The 23,865-nt window shown below is 39.9% G+C and overlaps 1 protein-coding gene across 2 annotated transcripts in view; it reads left to right on the top strand.

Moving 5' to 3' along the window:
* The window catches only part of LOC142384410 (polypeptide N-acetylgalactosaminyltransferase 18-like), a 158,573-nt gene extending 138,710 nt beyond the window's left edge, over positions 1-19,863 (top strand). Inside the window, exons 10-11 of one of the 2 annotated variants that reach the window (XM_075470639.1) lie at positions 5,508-5,672; positions 17,345-19,863. In XM_075470639.1, the coding sequence (XP_075326754.1) occupies positions 5,508-5,672; positions 17,345-17,491 (312 nt within the window). In that variant the 3' untranslated portion in view covers positions 17,492-19,863. Of the gene's footprint in view, positions 1-5,504; positions 5,673-17,344 lie in introns of both variants that reach the window. The other variant, XM_075470638.1, reaches the window with a different exon arrangement.
* The last annotated feature ends 4,002 nt before the right edge of the window (positions 19,864-23,865 follow it).

Raw genomic sequence — 23,865 nt, 5'->3', positions numbered from 1 at the left:
TCAACTTTGTACTAGAAACAAAACAACTAAATGCACTCCTAAAAACCGGAGGCTCTATAAAATCTTTGAAACGTTTACTATAACAAAAAATCATTCCTAAAGGAGGCTATCAAAAATGGCTATGAGACTAGTTTATGTAATTTACAAACAAAAAAAATCCCTCGCAAGGAGGCAAAAAATTGTGGCTTAGTAGTCGAACAAACAAGGCAAGGATTACTATGACTGTGGCAGGCTTGGGTGAACGACAGACAAAGACAAAGGGAGATGCAGACTATAAGACACATGAGGGCAAATGGGAAACAGGTGGACACAATCAGGAATCAGGGAAGACACTCCAACGGGTGACATGAGGCAGGGCAAGTGACCTGAAACAAGAGGAGAGTTGGGCTATGTTCGAAACTGCATACTTCTCCTACTACTCCCACTACTCATACTAACTTTTTGAGTTAGTAAGCGAGAAGTTCCCGGATGCATACTAGATTTGCTGATATGTTGGGTATGCATCATGAGGTTACTACTCATACTCAAACTACCCAAGATGCAACGTAACGTGACGTCGCCGATCGTCATTTCCTGTCAAAACGGCAGTTTCAAGCTAGCTACAACAAGTGTAGGTTCACTTCCTGTTTTCAAAACAAAAGCACCAATTGTATGGTAATGGCTTTCCCTATGATAAAAGGCAACGGGTATTTTATTTTGTGAAAATAACCGGAAGTGCGTTGCTCACTACGGCTAGCTTTAGTAGCGCCGAATTTGTCGGAACAAAATTGTAAATAGCCGGTATTTTGTCATATTTGCAACACGTTGGGGATCTAAACAACTACTTTCTCGCCTGAAAATGTTTCAAATGTTGCTAAAGTTTACAGAGTTTAGAGCTTAAGAGAAATCAGCTTCAAGCCGGCTGATTTCGGCTTGGCCAGGAGCGAGATGCATTGTGGGTAAACGCTCTGCATACTGTCTGATCGATGAGTATGCAGTATGCAGAATGGAAGTATGCAGTTTGCAAGTATGTAGTATGTGGTTTCGAACACAGCCTTACTCTTCAAAATAAAACAGGAAATGACAAGACATGGAGACAAGACAAAATCCCAACTTGACCTCACCGTGTGACACAGTTTTGATGATAATAACACATCCTGAGTGTTGTTTCTGACCATGTGCAACCATTTAAGGCCACAGTTTAGGAGATTGTGACGACATGGACTGTGTAACTGTCTTTTGTTAAAGTTGTCTGAAACAGGGGCGGTTCTAGGGGCGGGGCCACAGGGGCATTGGCCCCAGCTGAAATCTGATTGGCCCCCTGACGTGCCCCTGTCCTGTCACTCATCTGTCTTTTGTTAAAGTTGTCTGAACCTAAACTACCCAGGACTTTCAGCATCATAATGTTTTTTGTATGATCTGAACAGATTCCCTCTAACCATGGTTGCCTATGTGTTCACTGCAATACCGAGTCCCAAGAAGATTTTGGCAATTATATATATTTGCTGATGAATTGATAAAGTAGTACTTACGGTTAGTCATTTGAATAGCTTCTGCACATCTGTATGGGGAGCAGTGATAAGGAGGAAGTTTCAGTTGCTTTACAGTGTGAAACGAGCGACACTCCCTTGTTGCACGTTCTCCTGACTGCTTGACCCACGCATTGTGCTTCTCTTCACCTTTTATCGAACCAGGTATCGATGGGTACGTCTAAATGTTGTGTTTACAAAGAATAACACACCTTAAAGTGCGTGAAGGTTTGGTATGAAATGAAAGCAGAAATAAGACACTGGGAGAAAAAAGCCAGCTGTGTAGCAGCACCCACATAGTACTGGGTTTCCTTTAAAGCACTACTTCCTGAATAGGGCTGCTTTCGGGGAGAATATCTCACACAGTTCTCATGTGGCAGAGATGTGTGTAGCAGTCCTTGAAGAAAAGAACCCTTCAAAAGTCATCAGAACAACTTTATACTGATTGGTGTTGGAAAAAAAACTCCTTCACAGTGGAAATGGGTTCAACAAAATATTTGAAATTTTTCTGATTACCATTGATTATGTTGTCAATGACTAGGCTGTACAGAGAAATGCATCTGTGTCACCAGTGCTTCTCAGAACCACCCACAGAATTAACCATTTTCCATCACTGTAAACATGTTAACGCTCTTTTCTAATCAGGCAGGGCCACTATGACTCCTACACAGGCTTCCTTGCATCCTTTCTCTCGCTCCTCTTTTATTGCAGGATAATAAATTCTTTGAATGGAAAAAGCATTTAGGAGGGTGGTAAATTCACCCCATGTCAATATTTTCACTGTGTCAGATGTACTGACATGCAAAGACACAAAAGTGCTGATGTTTTATTTGTTCCCTCACACGGTGAAGAGGTGAAAAAGGCAAATAGTGGTGTCTTAGAAAATGAAAAAAAATGGTATAATTAAATGAAAACTATTCTTATTTTCACACAATTTTACACTTATAAAAACCGAGTGAATATTGGAATATTAGCTTGACTTGGATTTCTACCGCTAAATGTTGCACACTGGATGTTTAGGTGTAATGAAAGAAAGCAAAATGTAGAATAAAGTGATAAATTTGAACTTTTTCAACATTTGCAGCTACAGCGTAAGAAATGCAGACAAAGCCCAGTATAGATTGACAGTTTTTCAAATAAACACACTCTTTCCTCTGTAATTAGTATTTAATCATTACTTATTATAACTGATGGGTAGTAGTGTTTACACAAGTGTTCTCGTGAGAATTATCTATGCACAACAAAGCACTTTGAGATTTAAATCAAAGAAGATATCACCTTCTATCCACCACATGTCTGTAAGTGTGCTTGTGGTGGCTGAGCTCCAATAAGCAGCTGTTTTGCAAACACAAAGGATTTGTGAAACGTGTTTCTTTGCATCTATCTCTCAGAAGAACACTTTCACTCCATTACCTCACCGCTATGTCTGACCTCCATTAAAGTCACCATAGCTTACTGAATTTTTAACTCCTGTCACCTCAAATGTCAGAAGTTCTATCCTGCTACATTGTGTTTAGTATTCAGTTGCTCACATTGCGTTGTATTCACCTTCATGTTAGATTTTCAAAGCTGTGACATAAACGCAGCGGCTGATGACAGTCCCTGCGTGTAGGCAGGCTTAATGAGTCGCAGAACAAGGAACTTTGAAGGAGCACTTAAGCAGTGTCCCTGAATATTTGGGTAAGACTCAGCAGAAAACTTCTTTTATAATTGATAACGACTCTACTATAGTTGTTGGAAATTGACAGGGGTGTGTCCTAGCTGCTAAATTTACATACTTGCAGTAAAGTTTTAACATTACCTGCAAAACAAAAAGAGAAATGTTGGAAAATATGTATTGTTGTACAGATCAAAAAGCAAAACTACATTTTTTGGGTTTCACAGTGTACTAATTGTCTTGGTTGGTTTCCCTCCCACAGCGAGAGGGTTCCAGGTTCGATCCCCGGCTGGGGCCTTTCTGTGTGGAGCTTGCATGTCCTCCCCGTGTATGCGTGGGTTCTCTAAGGGTTCTCCGGCTTCCCACCGTCCAAAAACATGCACGTTAGGTTAATTGGTGTCTCTAAATTGTCCCTGGGAGTCAGTGTGGCCCTGTGGTGAACTGGCGACCTGTCCAGCGTGTACCTTACCTCTCGCCCAATGACAGCTGGGATAGGCTCCAGCCCCCCCGCGACCCAACCAACAGATTAAGCGTGTATAAGAAAAAGGATGGATGGATGGATGGTTTCCCTCCTACATATTACAAAGAACTTCTCATCCCTTTTAACCCATCATTTATTTTGCTACCTGATTAGTTTTGAGTTGGGATTAGTTTCTCTTATTATTTCCTAATAATACAGGCATAAATTATGGATGGTAAATGAGAAAAGTGTGCATTACTTCATTCTGCAAAATAGAAAATAAGATAAAGTGAGCTGAGTTTTGAGGTATTTGATAGTCGTGCTTATACTGTTGTACCATTGAAGCACTGTCTGGATAGATACTCAGTCATCCAGGTCATCCATCAGTTTCCTATACCCACTTAACCCAATTTAGAGTCGCAGGGCTGGAGCCTATCCCAGCTATCATTGGGAGAGAGGCGGGGTTCACCCTGGACAGGTAGTCAGTCCATCACAAATTAGACACACAAGCATGGACGCTCACTTTCACTCCAAGGGAAACTCTGTTCACAGCTTCAGAGTCACCATGATGTGCCCTACTATCCTCTGAGTTGTTTACCTTCTCAGCCATTAAGGACGTTTGGTGGCTTAACTTCAGGTTCAAGTTTTCGCTTCTGGTTTACCTGGCTGCATCGCCATGATGATTTATGCTTAAAATGTAACCTTCTTCAAGGCGGGTTAGTTTCAAGATAAGGTCAACATATGTAAAAGAAATTCCTCCTTATTAACGAATTCTCTTAGAAAACAAAAACCTTCAAAGCAGAGACAGTGAGAGTTTCTCTCTTCATGTCTGACTGGAGTCAAAGAGTGACTACGCTGTTTGACATTAACTGAGAAGCATCATCATGAGAGACACATCAAATCAAATCAAATCAAATTTATTTGTATAGCACATTTCTTTTACAAAACAATTCAAAGTGCTTCACATGAAATAAAAGCATTGCAGCAGGGAGTGGAAGAAGCATTAAAAATACATAAAAGAATATAAAGAGAAACTATTTAAATGAATTTAAAAACAAGCAACAGTTCAGATAAATTCAAAGATATCGTGCAGATTTCATGCATAGACACATGAGACAAGAAATGTTTTTAACCTGGATTGAAAAATGTCTACATTTGGTGAAAGTTTAATCTCCACTGGCAGTTTGTTCCACTTGTTTGCAGCATAACAGCTAAATGCTGCTTCTCCATGTTTAGTCTGGACTCCAACTGATTTCACTGGACAAATAAAACCCTTTCTGTTTATCATCTTAAAGCCTGGAAAATTAGACATTTACAATAAGCCCACAGACAGATTTGAATGGTCCTTCGTTTGTACTTTGTCTTCACAGAATAGACCAGCAGCACATTTGTTTAATAAAATACACAACTGTAAATCAACAGATCTGCTTTAATGATGCGGAAGTGATTTGATCAGCTTATTCATTTCCAGCCTCACGCAGTAAGGATTCATTCTTTTATTCGTCAGCTGTCCATCCTGCTTTTACTGCAGCAGCTGTGTTGTTTGTTTCTTGGCCTTCTAGCAATTTACAATTGTTATTGGTCATCTGATGGCAGCACAATTCTTATTACATGAGCAGTCATCATAGTGCTGCTTAGCAACATCTCCCCTGTCAGGGTTACGTAAGCCAGATAACTGGAGGATATACTGGATTAGTTGAACCTTGTTCATGTGAAAAGTGAGCTTCTGTGGTTGCATAATGGCTGTGAAACCAGTGAAGACATCCAGCTCAGTGTGAAAACTGCTTTCTTGTTCTATGATATGAGATGTGGATGCCATTGGTAACATTAAACATGTTTGGAAAGTCCTTGCTCCTCAGCCCGAGTCTCTGTTTCCCAGCAGAACGTGTACTACACCAGCTCCCAGCAGCTTCACCTGGGAGTGCTGAGTCCGACGATCGATGACGACGACAACAAATGTTTGGTGGACGTGAACAGCAGGCCCAGGCTGCTGGAGTGCAGCTACGCAGCTACCAAGCACATGAAGCTCACCTGGACGTTCGCTCAGGTGAGCCTCAACCGCACTCACACAGAGAAGCACATTCACCCAAATGTGGATGAGAAATACACAGCAAACAGCTTTCCGGTGCTCATTCCAGGTCCTTTGTTCAGATGTTTGCAGACTTTGATTTAATTGGTTTGCTTATTAGTATTCTGGATGTTGCTACGACTTCTTGTGTTTGTCTGCTGGACCAAAGCTCATGGTTGTAATGTGTTATTTTTAGGTACTGTGGGGAATTCGGGCCTCTTCCTTTCTAATGGGTTTCTGACCTAAGACACTTCTGCTGTTCTTTTCACAGCAGATATCATTCATCTACTGTTTTCTTGGAACAGGCACTTTAAAAGTAATCTGCTTGAGTCGGATAATGAGCTTTTCACACATCCACAGTTTCTGACTTTTAATAACCCTCGCTTATTTTTATTTCGTCACGCTTTTAATGTTGTCTTAAAGTATTACAGATAAGTAGAAGGAGCTGGATAATTAGTAAAAAGAAGATGACACCACTGTACTCAAGCTCTAGGCATCTCCAGTTTGCGAGTGCATTTTTAAGCTTTTCTCTGTGTCTCCGCATGCTGTTTTTGTGCCAGAGATCAGACTGAATGAGAGGCTTACTTTATCATCGTGTGTCTCTCCTTCCTTACTCAGCGTCTGGTGTCCTTCAGACAACAATGCTGCCTCCCTGTCCTTCAGCTCTCCAGATCCCACAGTAACTGTAGCTACTGGGCAGACTGGCAGGGGAATTGGCCTCTAATTAGCATCAGCCACATTCAGAAATCTCACTTCCAATTTGTGTCACAAGTCAAAGAGATGAAACAAATTAGACTCATTCCCGAGGGGCTTTGGGGGAAAAAAAGAGTTCTATTTTCTTCATGAAAAGTTTGAGGAAGTCAACTGTGGCCCCGAGATTGAGCTTTTTCTAGCTTTCTACAAGAGCAGATCAAATGTTAGATGGATAAAAATATGCAAAAGGGAAGGAGAATAGTGCAGTGAAAATAGTTTAAATCACCATTTCATCAAATTTTTTAGGCCAGACTTATTTATTCATCATGGTAAAGAATCAAAAGTTCCAGTTAAAAGTAGCGTTAGCTTGTGCAAGGCTGATTCATTCACTCAATTAGTTCTGATGTCGACCTCAGTGTAAACCTCACTGAGGGAAGATGATGTATTTTACAAATGTTTTTCATCATGAAATGTTGTCTGCCAGTCTCTCAATCTCATGCATTTTTGGATCAAGAATAATTAGTTGGTTCCCTCATCTTTTTAACTTCCTCTTCAGCTGTTGGTATTTTTACAGCTTCTTTTTGATGTTGCTGCTGTTGCACACAGCTGCTTGGATGGCGTTACGGTATTGTCACAAAGCTTGGAACAGAATATTAGATGATTATGCTTCAACAACGTCAGTACTGATGACTTCGGAATTAACATGAACAAGAGGCACGGTAGCCATGACAAAGGCCAATCTACAACTCTGTTATAAGAGCTGTTATACCATTGCTGCAGATGCTCAAGTGTGTAATTATTGGTATTCAGTCACTGGGTTCCTGCTCAGAACAGCCTCAAGCAAATTCATAGCCATTCATGGACACTTTTAGACCAAACTTTTCTGATATGTCGCATAAAAAAAGGCTACAGAAGTGATGCAAAAGTGTTCATTAAAGCTGCTTAAAGCTATTTGTCGACTGTTTGGACGCTCAAGGCTAAAGTGTCTCTGAGTTTTATGTACACACTGTATCCAGTGTTCAATCTCCTTGCTATATAATGCATCTTTATTTATTTTCTTCTGCCATGTGATTCTGACCTTGCCTGGTTCCACTCTTTAGAATCAGTCCACGCTGTTGAGTAGACTGATCGAAACGGAGTGTTACATATTGACAGCTCTGTCTTGTATGAAGCTAATTCATCCAAGTAATGTGTGTTGATTTTCATTTAAAAAATGAGCTTTTTTGCTTTTACAGCTTTGGAGTAAGTTAATAACGACGTTGCGCCTTGAAAAGCAAAACATGGAGGCTGAATAGAAAAATAAACCCTCAGATTTTTATTTCAAAGTGAGAAGTCTTCCCTTCTTAGAAATAAATGAGGCTTAGACAAAAAGGGAGCAGAGGAAAGTAAAAAGAAGAAGTATACGAGAGGAATTGTGTGGAGGCAGAAGAGGAGGGAAGGAGAAAGGGCGCGGATGCAAAACAAAAGCAAGAGTTAGAGAATAAAACCAAAAAACAAAGGTGTTCGGCAGTGCTGGGCAGCGGTAAAGTGAACAAGGGAATAGGGAGCATTTCATGTGAAGCGTACAGTCTGTATTTGTGAATTATTGATGAGAAGATCTTTAAGTTATTGAACAAAGCTTGTCCCTGAGGGAACAGGCATCAGAAGAGAGACAGAGCAGAGAAGAAGGGAATACAGAAACATACATTTTTTAATATCTGACCAGCAGTAGGTCGCATTTTCTTCTATGTGGCAAATAGTATTTCTGATAAGATTGAATTTTTATATATTTTGTTTTGTTGGTTTGCTTTTTTGGGGGCCTTTTTATAGGAACCGCTTACTTAATTAAATCAAAAAACAAAGTTTTCATTTTTGCTGAGCACATTTCCACTGTTCATTAGATTAACTGCACAATAAAGCAGCGAAGCCAGAGTATCACCATGCCGACACACTCAGAGAGCGAACACTGTTTACTTCCAAATGCTGTCAAAGTTGAGACATCAAGAGAAAAACTGCACCTCTTATTATTGAGCACAATGTAGCGTTTAAATCCAAATTAAAAAGTGAGTGCAACACCAAAAATCTAGCCACAGCCCTGCTTTCTCTGCTGCTCCACTGCCACATTTTACAGCTTCCCCTGCATGTAGGATTTGGATAATCTCACATATCTGTTGCAGAATTTATGCTATTTAATCCACACTATTTATAAAAGATCTCAGCAGAGCCTCACAGATGTAAGATCATGTTCAATTCATTGTAATCATGAATTTATAAGTCCTCCCAGACAGTTGTGAACACTGCAAACACCAGCTCATGCTTTGTTTTTTTTTGCTCTGTGAATACCGCTGTGGCTTAAAAGTCAGCGACATCGTGATTGGAAATCTGTGACTGAGTTCATTATTAAATCTGCTTTATTCATTTATTTTCAAACTGAAAAGTATGACTTTCTATTTGTGTTGAGTTTTTAGGAAGGAAACGGAAACATGGGTTTAAATGAATACATCTTTAGCTGCACTCTGCATGATAAACCTGACATTTGTTCAGTGTTGCCGGTTCTCTTCTATGGGAAGAATTGTGTGTGTTCTCACAAAAATGTTTACAAAAGACAAGGGGGATTAAACTATTTATGCAACTTGATTAAATGCTTTTTCATACATATTTTTACAGCTCAATTCAGATAACGATGTGACTTACTGAGACTGGAATAAGTAGATGAGTGGCTAAAACACTGGACTCTTTACCTGTGTCAAACTGAAAAACTTCCCTTGGCATAGCAAACGTATTTGGTAAAACGGTATTCAGATTACAATTCTGCTGCCATAATACTGGACAGGACAAGGGGTTAAAAAAAAAAAAAAAAAAAAATTCAATTTTGTCATTGTCGCCATGGCAACGAGGGTCCTATCATTTAATCTAAACTAACATCTTTTCCTGAATCCAACCGTGCTATTTGTGTTAGGCATAAAGCTGACCAAAGAGAAGAGAAACTTCTCTTTGGGTCATATTCAGACAGCAGGGCATGAGCAATGGCTTCATTTACACTGGAAAAAATGCCCCTCCAAAAATAATTAACAAAACAACAAATACAAGACGTTTTTGCTTGAAATAAGCAAAAAAAAATCTGCCAATGGAACTAGTGATAATCGACTTGTCAAGATTTCTTGAAATAAGATGTGATGTTTAGGACTTTAAAGATAAAAGTGATCTTGAAATTATCTTAAAAACCTCTTCAAATGTAAAAAAAAGCTTGTTTAATTTGATATGACTCAAAATAATTTGTTTTTCAAGACTTTTTCATTTAACAAGATATTAGATATGTATTGTATTAAAACAAGTCCCTATATCTGGCTGAAATGGTGCTTGTTAGGCAGTTGTGTCTGATATTAAGTGTAATGAGATATTTGGACTAGAAATGAGACAAATATACTTGGTAAGACTTTGATTTTTTCCAGTGTAAACTGGGTGCATTTTAACTTGAAACTCATTTTACCCTGAAAGCATGTTTCTCTGCTATTCCGTGTTCTTTCTCTTTATGGGCTGCACTCACTCTCCACATCCTCTGAGGTGAATCACTCGATGATTGAGCATCCGGCAGACAGATTGCCTGGCTTGCCGTCCCAACTGCCTGACTGGCTGTCTAATGGCTTTCTGGCTTTCTGGCGATCTGACCGACTAATTAACAAGTGCTCCCACCTTAATAGCAGGGAATCAATAGTGGATCCTAACTCTGCGGCCTGCGGAATGACGGGCGAGCTCGCTGCAGAATGGAGGACAAGGTGCTGGATAAATGCCAAATGTCTTCCTGTCTGTATGCACGCATACGAGTGTGGAAAGATAATTTGAGGGAATGTGTCTATTTCAGTTTATTCATCAACTCGGACTGTTCACACTCGGTCTGAGCTGCCCTTTAGAGGGAGGCCCAGAAGGTAGAGTTCAGACTTTTAAGTACTTTTTATTGGAAGTCACTCAGGAGGTCACACACTTTAAGAAAGCAAATGGACTAGTTTTCAGGAGAAAAGGCAAGAGAGATTAGTGTGGCTACTTTAATGGATTTTAAGTCTATCTCTACTGTACCATATACACAAAAAGCCATTAAGTGAAGACCACTGTGATAGTGTCCTGCAGCTTTAATGACCCATTAGCAACCAACTGAAACAAAGAATGCTAAAGAAGAAAATGTCTAAATCAGTACTGTGGAGCTCCTAAGGTTTCTGATGGCAAACGCTTTGGTGGAACAGTTTCCAGCCGTGCTATTGCCTCATCAGCAGTGAGTTCAATGTACCACAGCCTTTTTGTACTTGTAGGCCTCCTCCTCTCGATGATGTAGACGAGCTGGAGTGACGCCGAGCTCAAGGTCAGGTCTGAGGTTGGTAGATGCAATCTCAGCGGGGAATTAGAGTGGAGCGCTGCCTTTGCAAGCTTGGTTGTTTCTGATGGTGTCCATTTCCTCCCTGTAATTAGGATTGGGGCAACTTGAGCAACAACAAGATAAACTGACTCTGTGAGCATCATCTCCAGCCTCACCTTGGCACACTTGTACTCCTCTGTGAGACAGGAGATGGGTCGTTCTTGCATGCCCTTGTCATAGATCCCGATGCTGCTGAGGGACCTGGGAGGAAGCCACTTCTTAAAGTATGAGCCAAACAGCCGTTCCAGCTTTTCCACCTTCACGACTGCAACCTCACACAGAATTAATGGCCACATGAGACGTGGAAGATAGCCAAATTGCAAGTCCATCCATATATAGTCATTATGTTCTTCAGTCCTCTTGAATCTGTTGGGATCTTTTGAGGCAGTTGGTTTCTGTCCCCAGAGTAAAAACCAAACACAGAGATGCTGCTCTCTGTTTTTTAAGCACCATAACTGCAGGTCTGCTTCAACTCTTGCTTCTTTTAAATCAAACTTGGAGACTTCCCTGTTTACCAATGTATTTGATTAACTGATTTAATTGAATTGGAGGTCTTTCCCAGCCACTGGGGAGCACGAGCCAGTGTGTTTCTAGTGCCGGCCCCAAGCCCGGATAAATGGTGAGGGTTGTGTCAGGAAGGGCATCAAAAAAAACATTGACTCACTGAAAGAAGAAGAATTGAACTGAAGGTCTTTGATTAATAACTCCTGTTTAATTTTTATAACTGTGGATTTAGTTTTAATACCATTATGGTCTATGTAAAGCACTTTGAATCACAGAACTGTTCTGTATAAATGCCGTAAATTCCGGACTATAAGCCGCTACTTTTTTCCCAGGCTGTGAGCACCACGGCTTATTATACGGTGCGGCTCATATGTGTTTTTTTTCTCTTTTTTTCATGCTGCCAAAAACATTTTGCCCGGTAACATTTAAATGAACGAATAGTTCACAGTGGTCCAATGAAATTCTACGATGAATCAAACACACTCACACTACTAAATTATTGTAAATCGCTCATTTGTACTCACTCTCAACAAAGGAAGAAATGCATGTGATGCAGCTTTTAAAGAAAACAGCAGATTTTCCTTCCCTTGAGGTAATGCAGTGTTGCTCAGGTTGCTAAGTCAGGTGTTCTGGAGGAGGGAAACATTGTAAACATGCAGGGAAGTGGGTCCCAAGGACCAGAATTGAGAAACACTGAGCTAATGTATCTTTAGCTTCTAAATGCTCCATTAAGCTGCAAACTTTGTCTTGATGCTGCACAGAAAGAGCAGCAGAGAGCAGTGGATTTATCAGAGCTTTTATGGTTGAAATTGCTTCCTTGAAATGAGTGGTGCGACGCGGTAGCGAGTCACATTTATCTTGGGGTGTGTTAATGCAGAAGTGGTGACTTCATTAGCATCTAAATGGAGAGGTAAAAGCTGTTAGCCGCCTAATATCGAAAATGATCATCTGAGGGAGAAGGGAGGTAAAATCCAAACAAAGCTATTCAATTACTCTGTTGTATTGTGTGTTCACTTCCCTCTTTTTCATTGTTCTTCTGTCAAAGGAAAGCAGATAATTAGGTTGTTAAAATAGGGTGAAAGCTTAAGCTTGATTTGAAGTTTATGTATTTGTGTACATCCTTTACATGACTGTGTGCATTCTATTAAGTTTTGATTGCATTTTGATTAATAGTAGTAATTCTACATTTTATTATTACTATATGTTACTCCTAGTTTTTCATTCATTTACCTATTGATCAATATATTTTTATAGATACATATATATTTATATATATATGTATATATATATATATATATATATATATTTATATATATATACATATATATATATATATATATATATATATATATTGATATCATTTTCAGGGCCAATGATTAGGTTCATTGAGGGCTCCACAACTGTTCAAAAGCAGTTAAAATTCCCCAAAGAGTAGAAATAAGTTGGTTTAGGTGGATCACTGTAAGTGACTTGTTTTAAACTACATAGAGTTATTTGATCTATTGTCTACATGAAAATATTAATTGGTGCATCTCTGGTCCTTCCATCCCTTTAGGCCGAACTATCCTTTGTTTGCCCTCTTTAGCAGTAAAACCGTCTAAGTATGCATGAGTAACCCCATTAACTCATGTGTAGACAGATATTTTTTCCCCAGACTTCATCCGTCATCCATCCATCTATTTTATTTCCATTTATCCAAGGTCAGGTTACAACAACAGCAGTTTTAGGAGGGAAGCACTAACATCCATCTCCCCAGTAAAACTCTCTCGCTCCCCCTGGAGAATCCTGTGGCAGGTCAGTAGACAGTAAGCATATATTAGTAGGCAATAATTTCTTTTCTAATGCGTCTATGCATGAAATCTGCACGATATCTTTTAATTTATATGGACTGTTGCTTGTTTTTATATTCAATTAAATTATTTTATTTGTTTCTCTTTATATTCTTTTATGTATTTTTAATGCTTCTTCCACTCCCTGCTGCAATGCTTTCATTTTATGTGAAGCACTTTGAATTGTTTCGTACATGAAATGTGCTATACAAATAAATTTGATTTGATATATAATCTCTCCAGTGAGATTTGGTTCTGCCCTGGGCCATCCTCCCAGTTGGACATGGAGGCACCCAAAAGGCAGCCTAATCAGATGCCCGGACTTCCTCAGCTGACTCCTTTTGATGCGGAGGAACAGCGGCTCTACTTTTCCAGAACCTGTTGATGGCATAATTGAAATCCACAACCGATTGACCTTTATAAATGTCATCCAGAGGTCCAGATGTTCTTTCATCCTTTATCTAGCTTTTAAAGCTTCTGCCAGCTGGATGCAGAGCTGTTCTTTAAAAAGTCTTGAACTTTTCTAAACTGGTTCATCTGATCCATGATAAGAAATCTAATTTAACAGCGATTAGCCTGGGACTGGTGTAAGTACAGGTCATTTTTGTAAGTCCAGTGTGTAGATTCCCTCTCTGTGTGAGGGTGAATGTTTATGACAGATAACGTGCAGCTGTGTGTGTGCTGGACATGTAAGTGTGGACACTATCCCGCTTATGGACCGCCAGTTTTCCAAAATATCATTCGACTCTTTGTGGGCAAGCTGCTCTGCGTAGAAACAGCTGAGCACACCAACAAACCGAGAGGATCAATATCTTTTCAGTGAGCTGAGAGCCTCAAGGAGAACGGGATTGTGTTTCTGTTAAACACAGGCCTGCTTTTTTTGTTTCAGTGAAGTCGACCCCTGGAGAGCAGAATTTAGGGTTAGCGGCTAAACTAAGCGTGTTTAGGAAAGCTGAAACGCTGTTTTACGCTGATTTACGCTGATTTCACAGGTCTCTGCTGACAGTCATTCCTCTTTATGTGTGTCTGTGTGTGTGTGTGTGTGTGTGTGTGTGTGTGTGTGTGTGTGTGTGTGTAGTGTAGAGCTTTTTGCTTTTAAAGCAAAGCATCCTTTATAAAGCACACAGCAAGTTTGACACAAATGAGTTTAGTCTCCTCTCTCATGGGACTCAAGCTCATTAAAACATATTACCATTCTTGCCACATAACTAAGGACCTACTTTGGGTGCCAGCCCGTTGTTCAAGTTACTGAGATGGGCGTAAACACAATCACACACACACACACACACACACACACACACACACACACACACACAATGCTCACATTAAGTAATGACAAAGCCTCTTATTTAAAGTAGCATAGTTTGAAACCATGTGCAAACTTAAAGTAGCTGATATATGTTGCTCTCCTGTACCATCTTCCTCTGCCTCTCCCCATTCATTTTACTTCACTGAGCTTTATTGGCACTGATTTTGCATCAGCAGTGTCGCTAAACACACCTGAACACCAGTGAAATGAATAGCTCAATGCTTATTGTATTTCAAACATCAAACATGTGCTGATATCAAGCAAGCTAGATGGAATTACTTGGGCAGAATGCAATAAAACTGCAGAAATATTATACACATATCATCGTATATATACAGTATATCGTCACGTGTTGTCATTATGTGAATAAAAGGGATGCTTGTTCGTCATCTTTCAGAGATGAGCTCATCATCCTCATTTTCTGCATTGTGTTATCTCAGTTTTTACCTTCAATGGGTTTTAAGTCAAATAAAAACCTTATTTTTGATAAAACTCTGTTTCCATTTCATGCTGCTGCCCATGAGCCCTTTTTTGACTCCTGGCCTAAATAAACCTTTTCCACACACAGAATATTCTCATTGGTCAGTTGATGAGTGAGCCACTTCTCACAAGTCAACCCAGGAGAGCTGCAGCAGACTGGACTCTCAGTCCGCAGTATTAAACTGGATCTAATTTGTGATCACAGGCTGTGAAATTCCAAACACAAGGTCAAATATATTCTGGCTGTGCCTCGAAGCTACGCTGTAAACTGGCTCATATCTTTTTACTGCACATATCCTGCAGCTGGTAGCCTGCGTGTTGGAAAAGATCCAGAAACTCAAACTTTTAAACTTGTAACTTAAAAAGGTTGTTGTGTGTTAATGGAGGAGAGAATCGGGAGAACGCTGACCGGTGTGTTTTGAAAATTGTAGATCTGCTTTTGAATTTGGTGCGCTGCTGTGCGATTGTGTTCACATTTAAACAGATTTATTTACTCTTAAAGGGATAGTTCGCCTCTTTTGACATAAAGATGTATGACATCCCATATTAGCAATATCATTTATGAACATTTTCTTGTTTGTTTATTTGTGACAGGACTCTGCATATTAATAAACATAAAATGTAAACATGCCAGATTTAGCTCCAAGGCTAATTTCCATCTGCAGTCCTGCTGTATCACTACGGGCTGTGTAGACCGTGCAGACCGAAGTGCAGACCGAGCAGTCCCCTGTTTCCGAGCAGGAAACACCGTAACAGGTGCGGCTATCGGCAGGTGGCTGAACGCATTGATATGAAGGGAGGCAAAAATAGCGCCAAGCGATGTGAGGTCTGACTTTTTCTGGATGGACAATTTTGTGTTGCGAATATATTACTCTTTTGAACGCATATTGTTTTGAGAAACAAAACGCTTTATTTAGCAAGACTACCTTCATCAGCACCAAAACGAGGCTGGAACTCGGCTCACAGGACACAGCAGGGGGTAAGAAAATGTTCATAAATGATATTGCTAATATGGGATGTCATACAGCTTCATGACAAAAGAGGCGAACTATCCCTTTAATACAAGCAGGTGTTTGCAGTCTGCGTTAGAGCTCTGTAGCCACTTGTGTTTTGATTGGATTCACTTATTTGTGGTACCCAGACTTGGATTTTCAGCTTTGAGTTGAATTTTTTTGTCCTATGGGGTCCGTTGCAGCACGGACCACATCCTAAACCAAGAAGTTCGGCCACTTGAGCTTAGCAGAAGAGTCGTTGCTGTTAGGTTACACAACTGTTTTAGTTGTAGGTTTGTAAAAGTAAGTGTTGTCTTAGAATCCATTTTTACCAGGTTCCAAGTTATCGTTTTTCGGCTGTAACACAAAAGTTTGGCCCGGTTAGCATCCTATACAGCTGCTGCTCACTTCGTGGTTCCATGTGTAGCATGTAGTTCACCTTCGATAGACAGATGCCTCATCCAGTTAACTGCTAAGCATTTTTTTAACTGCCTGTCCTTTCCCAAATATCATTATCATTCGACACAGAACTTATGGTTCAGTATGAGATTATTTCATTCTCAACATGTCACTACAACATGTTTATAGTATAAATTCAGCTGGGAAAGGGTAGTTAAATCCCCCCCAAAAAAACACTTTTTGTGATTTAAGTCTTTTATCAAGGAATCCGAAACACTTTACAATGTTCTAACATCGTCTTAACACCACAAACATCCGGTCTAATGGTTTATTCTTTCATATTGTGCTCTCCTGAAGCCCAAATCCCATTTCAACTGAACGTAAATGCTACCAGCGATTCATATGGGACATATATAAAGTGATATATACAGTGATGCAGTGTTTTTTCTCTGCAGTCACACACCGATGAGCGTATTGGGGAAACCGGGGCATGGTTGTCTTGCCCAAATACACTTTGACACGCGGACATAGTGAGGATTAAACTGCCGACCTTCTGTTTTTTTCTTTTTGTTTTTCAGTTGGTCACATCCGGCACCGTTATGTTATGCACAACCACAGGGCCTTTACAGGCTATATGTATTCTAGAGAGACTGGTGTTATATCTCTTTTTATGTCCAACCTGATGAAAATGCCAAAAGTTTGGCAGACTCTATGACTCTTTCCATCATTTTCACAGATATGTCTGAAGTGAAAACATGTTGTATATTACATCTAAAAGTGGAATTACATAATTGAAAACCTGTCCTGAAAACACATAATACAGTATTGAAATAAACACATAAAAATGTTCCTTCTATAATGAAAACCTCCCACACACACAGTTCAAGTGCTTTTACGAACAAAACGAGAAAGCTCCTGTAACCTCGAGTTGAACCTTTTATAGAGACTATTTAGAAGCTTCTGCACATATTAGAGGACAGGAGGGTTTCATTCAAAGTGGAAGGTGGTTTAGTGAGTACCCTGAATGTTTTACTCACCTTGTTGCCCTTTTTTTCCAGGGTGGATCCATCCAGAACATGGAGTCTCAGCGTTGTCTGGAGATGGTGGAGAGCAGACAGTCAGAGTTCACTTTCCAGCTGGTCATTCAGGACTGCACGAGTCAGAAATGGAGCATCACAAACATATTGACCGTCCTGCCTCAGTGAACCCGGTGACACCAGTCACTGCCTGGAACAGCTTTCTTCTAATGGACTCGTGAGCAAGTTCAGGTTCAAGTGGGGAGCTCTAATGCACAGTAAAAGTATGAAAGTCCAGAGAGAAATGGACTAAGATGGTGACCTTAACAGAGGAATTCTCCAACAAAGTTTCAGTGCTTGACTTATTTTTAACTACAGTCTGCACAGGAACTGATGTGCTTCAATCAGACACGGACCACCGGTACCCTAATAACCATTTTATACCATTGATCTGAGAGAGGAGGCACTCACAGATGGAGCTGACGCTCCTAAGATGTCCCACCCTGCAATCAAAATGAGGAAAATGGTGGCTTGTTAAATCACGGCAGCAGTCTGGTTATTACCGGAGCAGGCTTATGATATATTTTGGGCTCCCCGTTCGCAGTATAAGATGGTGCCTGATCTCTCAGCCTCATTGCACAATCACCAGTCGAATTGAGTGTGCACGTTTCCAATGTGTCGGTGTGCAGGTGGTCTGTGCACATTCCAGAAAAGTGAAATTTTACGATGAAGGCAGGTTTTAAATCCCAGTCATCACATACTGCTGGACTCAGAGCGAAGGCAGTGCAGGTGTTGCAGATTTCCTCAGCATCACAAAAGGGGTAGAAAGTGTCATGAGGAGTAACCAAAGTGTGATATAAATCACCAGTGTGACAGAAACTCCGTTCCTCAGAAGTTTCAGAGCGTGTTTTGGAATTAATTGGATCTGAACCAAAGCTGTCGATCACACCAGCAGGCGGCATATTATGTGCTCACAGACGGAGCAGAAGACTCATCCAGAAAAGAAGATTTTGAATTCCCTGCAATCTCTTGAAACACCTGGGCAAATGCGTGAATGTGATATGGATGCTGTGAGGAGGATCAAGAACACCTCTGATTCCTGATTCCTGTGTGTAGGCGCATCGGTGTGCAAACACCTGAAGCCAAACCCAGGATTTACCAAATACTGAGGTCGGGACATTTTTCCAGCACTCCAACTGCATTTGAAACTATCGAGTATAGCCAACAAAAAGGTATTTAAAGAAACCACAGCTATTATAGAGCACTCTTTCCTTTTTTTTTCTCCCAGGCTCTTAAAGAGTTTGAGCTCAAACCAGGTGGGGGGATGTGACGGAGGCTGCTGAAAATCAGATCTAAAACAGTTCAACTGCTTTAAACTATTCTTTACTTGAGATGACGTTGGAGTTACGCTTCAAGATCATTGATTTGAGCTGATATTTTTCCCAAAACAGTAAATTGCCTCACTTTTGGACATTTGATATGTTTTTATTATTAATTGAATATTGTATTTTGAGATTTGTAAACCATTGCATTCAGTTTTTGTTACCTTTTTTCCCAACATTTTTTAATTTGGGTTGTACATGCAACACATTACTCTTACTGAGAAGATGTCTGAGCATTAAAAAAACACCTTTTGAGGGATTAAAGTGAACATATTTATATGTGAAAACGTGTCACCTTTAAAAACAGCCACCAAGAAACGCTTCATTCTTTTACCTGAATAAGGGACGGATGCTACATATCAGAGGCTTAAACATGTGTTTCATCACAGCATGTAAACTGCTTCTGCATGTATGTCCCACAAACTTTGTGTGTATAAATAAACACCAAGTTCCAGTGTACAGACACAAATTTGACAAAAGCATCAACGACCAGAGGCACAGCGTCCAGCTGAATGAATAAAACAAAACAAAGTGCATGAATGTCACACAGCAAAATAAGATGAAATCAGTCTCAACGATGAACATAATCTGTCAGACGGCACGTTTATCTGGAAGAGAAAACACAGACGAGTGGTAGATTTTCCTGCATTCATTTTGACCTCACAGTGATTACTTCACGCTTTTGGGTTCATTGATATTTAGTTCCCACTCAAAAAAGGGTAACCCCATAATTCTAGATATTTATTTATATATATATATATATATATATATATATATATATATATATATATATTTCCACCTGGAAAACATGACCTGGTTCAGACAGTAATCGTTCCACAGCTGGTGAGCAGCACTGAGCTCTAAGAACAAGAGACACTCTTACTATTGTTTCCATGATGGAAGGAGGAGGATGAATTATCACATACAACAGCGAGTAATGATGTCACTGAGCCGGTTTTAACAACATTCTTAACTCTAGATCTACAAAATAGGCTGCAAGAGAAATGAAGAACATTACATGCATTTTGGATGATTGGAAACCCTTTTAAAATGGCATTGTTTTTGCTTTAATAAAAGCCAGATTCAGTGGAGGTGGCTGCAGTTAGGTGGAGATTAATCAGTGTGGGTAAACTGGAACTGAATTAAATGGTGGCGAAAACTTTGAAAAAAAAAGATTTTCTAATCAGGGTGATCTATTAAACTACAAAATATATTTTAACTGTCCAGCATTTGGGAGTACAACATTCTGACCGAAATCCAATTTTGACCAAATGTAACAGGTACTTTTAGCCCCAGGATGTATTTTCTACTTTGAGCTAAATAATTTCTGTTAGCTGCCATTGTTTGTGGTTCCACTTCGGTGTAAAGTAGCAGGAAGATTTGACAAACTGACGTGGACTTCAGCCACAGTCCCACAAATCAGCAATGTGGCACTTTCCTTCAGAGTTATGCCAAGAAAGCAACTGTTTATTTCTCTGATTCACTGCTTTGTTAATGGTTCCCCTTATTCATTCTCAAGACTTTGTCTCTCCTCAGCTCATTTAAATGGGTTTGAATGGCTTTTACAAGCTGCAGTGGAGATTAAACATGAGCTTACTGAGACAGAAATGCAGCAAAAAGATGTTGAGATTACAAGAACAATCAGATAAAGTGCAGTGAACTCTCAATAATACAACATCCCAACCACAGCCAGTTTGGAGGATGAAATAGCTCCTTATTAATATATTTAGTCCCTGCTCCCTGCAATGAAAACGCAGGGGTTTAGGGACGACGACCCTTCAAAAGTCTGTTGTTGCTGGGGAACTTTTCTGTTTACAGCACCATTACCATCTTATTTCAGAAGGAGGTGCAGGTTCAGCCTGGCCATGTCACTTTAGGAGCTACGTCACTTGTTAAAAGGTAGCAAATGTAAGAAATGTAGGACCTCTCTGCAGAATCATGTTGAGTAATTGTGCAGAATCCAGTTTGGGATATGAATAGTTACATCACTGATAAAAGATAAGTGCTTGACAAAAAAATAAATTACTTCTGCATTCTTGGTCATTGGAGGTAGTTAAAACACTGGTGTGAGTTTGATGTGTGTGCCCTATTATTTTGTTTTATTCTATAATGGCTTGGCTCATTTAAAGTCCTAAATCATGGGTATTCACCAGGTAATAATGCTACGTGGAGTTTCTGGTCTCCATCTCCAAAAACACCACAAAAAGTCAGATATTTTAAGCTGTTCACAAAAAAAACTATTGGTCACACTAACTTTAAGCAATTTTACTCTTTCTGTGTTTCATATATGCGTCAAATGCAATGTAACAGTGAACTGGCTGAAAAGTTGAGACAAAAAACTGCAACAACAAAGTGTCTTTTTTTCTTTTTTTTCCCAAATTCACTTCATCTCAATCATTATGAGACATGTGGATCTGACTCCTGGAGTTTAAGTTGTGCCTAAATTCTGCACATTCGATGTTTCAGCACCAGATTTTGTTGATGGATTATTGTTCAGTTGCTGTTTCTCTTGAAAAGAACTCCTAAAATGATCCATTGCTTGTGTTGGCACAACAACTCTGAACAGGCTGAGCGTGAGGCGTGCGATCTTTATGTATGAGCTGAGCTTTTTGCTGATTGGACACTTTGCTTCTTCTACTGCTTAATCATTTGCTCAACGTTTACCGCTCTCCAGAAGTTACACCCTCATCGTAAAGCTCCTGATTAAATATAACTGATTGCAATCAATCTTTCAAATAATTTAAAGGCCCGGCCTTCAACAATCTCCATGAATAATTCATGCAAAGCTGGATGAGCTTTGATTATTAATTTGTCTATTGTATATTGAAAACTTATCACTGTCAATCGGAGCCCTCTGAAGTGGCGGTCACATGATGTTACTTGTGGAGGGTTAGAACTGTACAAAGAGTCTTCTGTCGGCTACTGTGTAGCATCTCTTATTAAACCTTCTGTTGGTCTTCACTTCTTTTTGTGGCTCAGGTTTGTAGATCCTGAAAGTTTTAAAGTATCTCAATTTTTGGGAAGCTCTTACTGTTTCAACTCATGAAAATGTCCAAGCTATTTTATTAGTGTATTTAAATTAAATATTTATTAAGTACCAATAATAAAAACGGATGATGTCAACGCTTGCTCTGTGTGACTTCTTTCTTTCCTTCCTTTCCTCTGGCTCCAACAGTCCTGGAGGCGCACAGGTCCTGAAGAGATGGGAGATTGCCGGCAAACACCTTCTCTGCAGACCGAATGACACGCTGCAGTCTGTTTAAGATCAGATCAGCTTTATTTGTCATGCATACACACAAAGTTTGTCCTCCGCTTTTAACCCATTCAGGTTGGCACCTGTTGACACACACATGCACACGCACAGGGTCACACACTCATAGAGACAGATGCCAACCTGGAGGGGTGGGCAGCCATTCGCAGCGCCCGGGGAGCATGGGGGTACGGTGCCTTCCTCAAGGGCACCTTGGCCGTGACAAGGAGGTGGACGGACACCCCTCCAGCTGTCAGTTCCACCAATTGTTTTTCTTTTTTTTTGAGTGCATGATACAAAATTTATTACAAGAAATGACAGTTATTATAATGAGTTGACCACGAGCACACAAATCCCTTCAAGATATCCTCAGACTCTCCAGTATTTCTGGAATCCTGTCCTAGAGATTTTAGAGATACGTGACAAATCTTTCTACCTTTCTTTATTTACATATTTTCATTCGGGAGCACATTTTATCTACATGCACATGGGACAATATCTGTGTTTTTGCATATTTGAACCCATTTACACCCATTTGTGCATATTAAAGGGATAGTTCGCCTCTTTTGACATGAAGTTGTAGGACATCCCATATTAGCAATATCATTTATGAACATTGACTTACCCCCTGCTGAGTCCTGTGAGCCGAGTTCCAGCCTCGTTTTGGTGTCCACGAAGGTAGTCCGGCTAGTTGGCTGGGGCTAGAAAAATAAAGCGTCTTGCTTCTCAAAACAATATGCGTTCAAAAGAGTAATACATTTGCGTGGGAATCGAACCTGCCAACCTTCCGGTTATTGGACGACCGACTCTAACCACTGAGCCTAAGCACTGTTCACAAGCTCCCCATTTGCATGGCCAGCAGGAGGAACATAAGCAATAATTTGAAACTGTGTGTCTGTCTGCAAGGTAAATGTCATTACCCTGCTTTGGTTCCCACCAACTCCTGAGAAGCATATGTGGCTGTTTAGCTGCTAAATGCTCCGCCGTGTTTACCAACTAATTGGTTACGCCATCTGTTCTGGGAGGTCAGCTGCAGATTATTTTGCCTCCTTCTACAGCTGGAAACGAGGCTGACCAAAATCAGAGATGAAGATGTAAAACAGAGCAATCACATGAAATATGCTAAAATGCTCCATACGGGGAACCAGCAGAGTGGTGCTTTCATCTCTAAGAGTGACCCTACCAGCATTCCACAAAGTGAATTAAATAAAATTCAATTATATTTTATCAATCCCTGAAGGGAGACTAAATCTCTACAGTATTATTTTTTATCAAAGGTGTACTATTTTTATAGATAGAACAGAAATCAGCTGACAAACATGTAGAAAGATTAAGTGCAGCATTAAATAACAATGTGCTGCTTTTTGCTATGAAATAAGTCATGATTATGCTGATTATGCAAATTAGTTCCTGGAAGTGCACTTGCTTACATCAATGGAATTATTACTCACATTTAGATACACGCAGCATTCTGGTCAATGTGAGGTGAATTTGAATTATTTAGTATATATGATTTGTTTCAATGCAAAACAAGTTAAAGAAATAGATTGTCCTAAAGTTTTTTACTGCACTAAAAAATGAGAATTTAAGTCCATCTCCGATTAAATTCTTTTTTTTTTCTAAATTTTTTATCATTTCAATGGATTTTTGTTTGAGTTGCAAGACCAGATGTGAGGAAAATCATCTGCTCTGAATCTGTGGAGCACCACCTACGGTCTCAGAAAAGCGAATTCAGACAGCCAGCCCGTTCCACACAGAACACCGATGGAAACAGTCTGAATACTTTAGTGATCAGGACTGTTTCAGCAGTTATACTGCTGCACTTTAAGGCACCAGTGAAATTAGACACCAGCTAGGTGGTGACAGTAAAAGGGAGGAAAAGATAGTTGCTGTGTCAGCCATACTGAATGTATAGCTGTATGTATTCACAT

Source organism: Odontesthes bonariensis, chromosome 7 (genome assembly GCF_027942865.1).
Source record: "Odontesthes bonariensis isolate fOdoBon6 chromosome 7, fOdoBon6.hap1, whole genome shotgun sequence".
Lineage (NCBI taxonomy): Eukaryota > Metazoa > Chordata > Actinopteri > Atheriniformes > Atherinopsidae > Odontesthes > Odontesthes bonariensis.
Note: the sequence above shows the minus strand (reverse complement) of the source record. Positions and strands in the feature narration are given on the sequence as shown.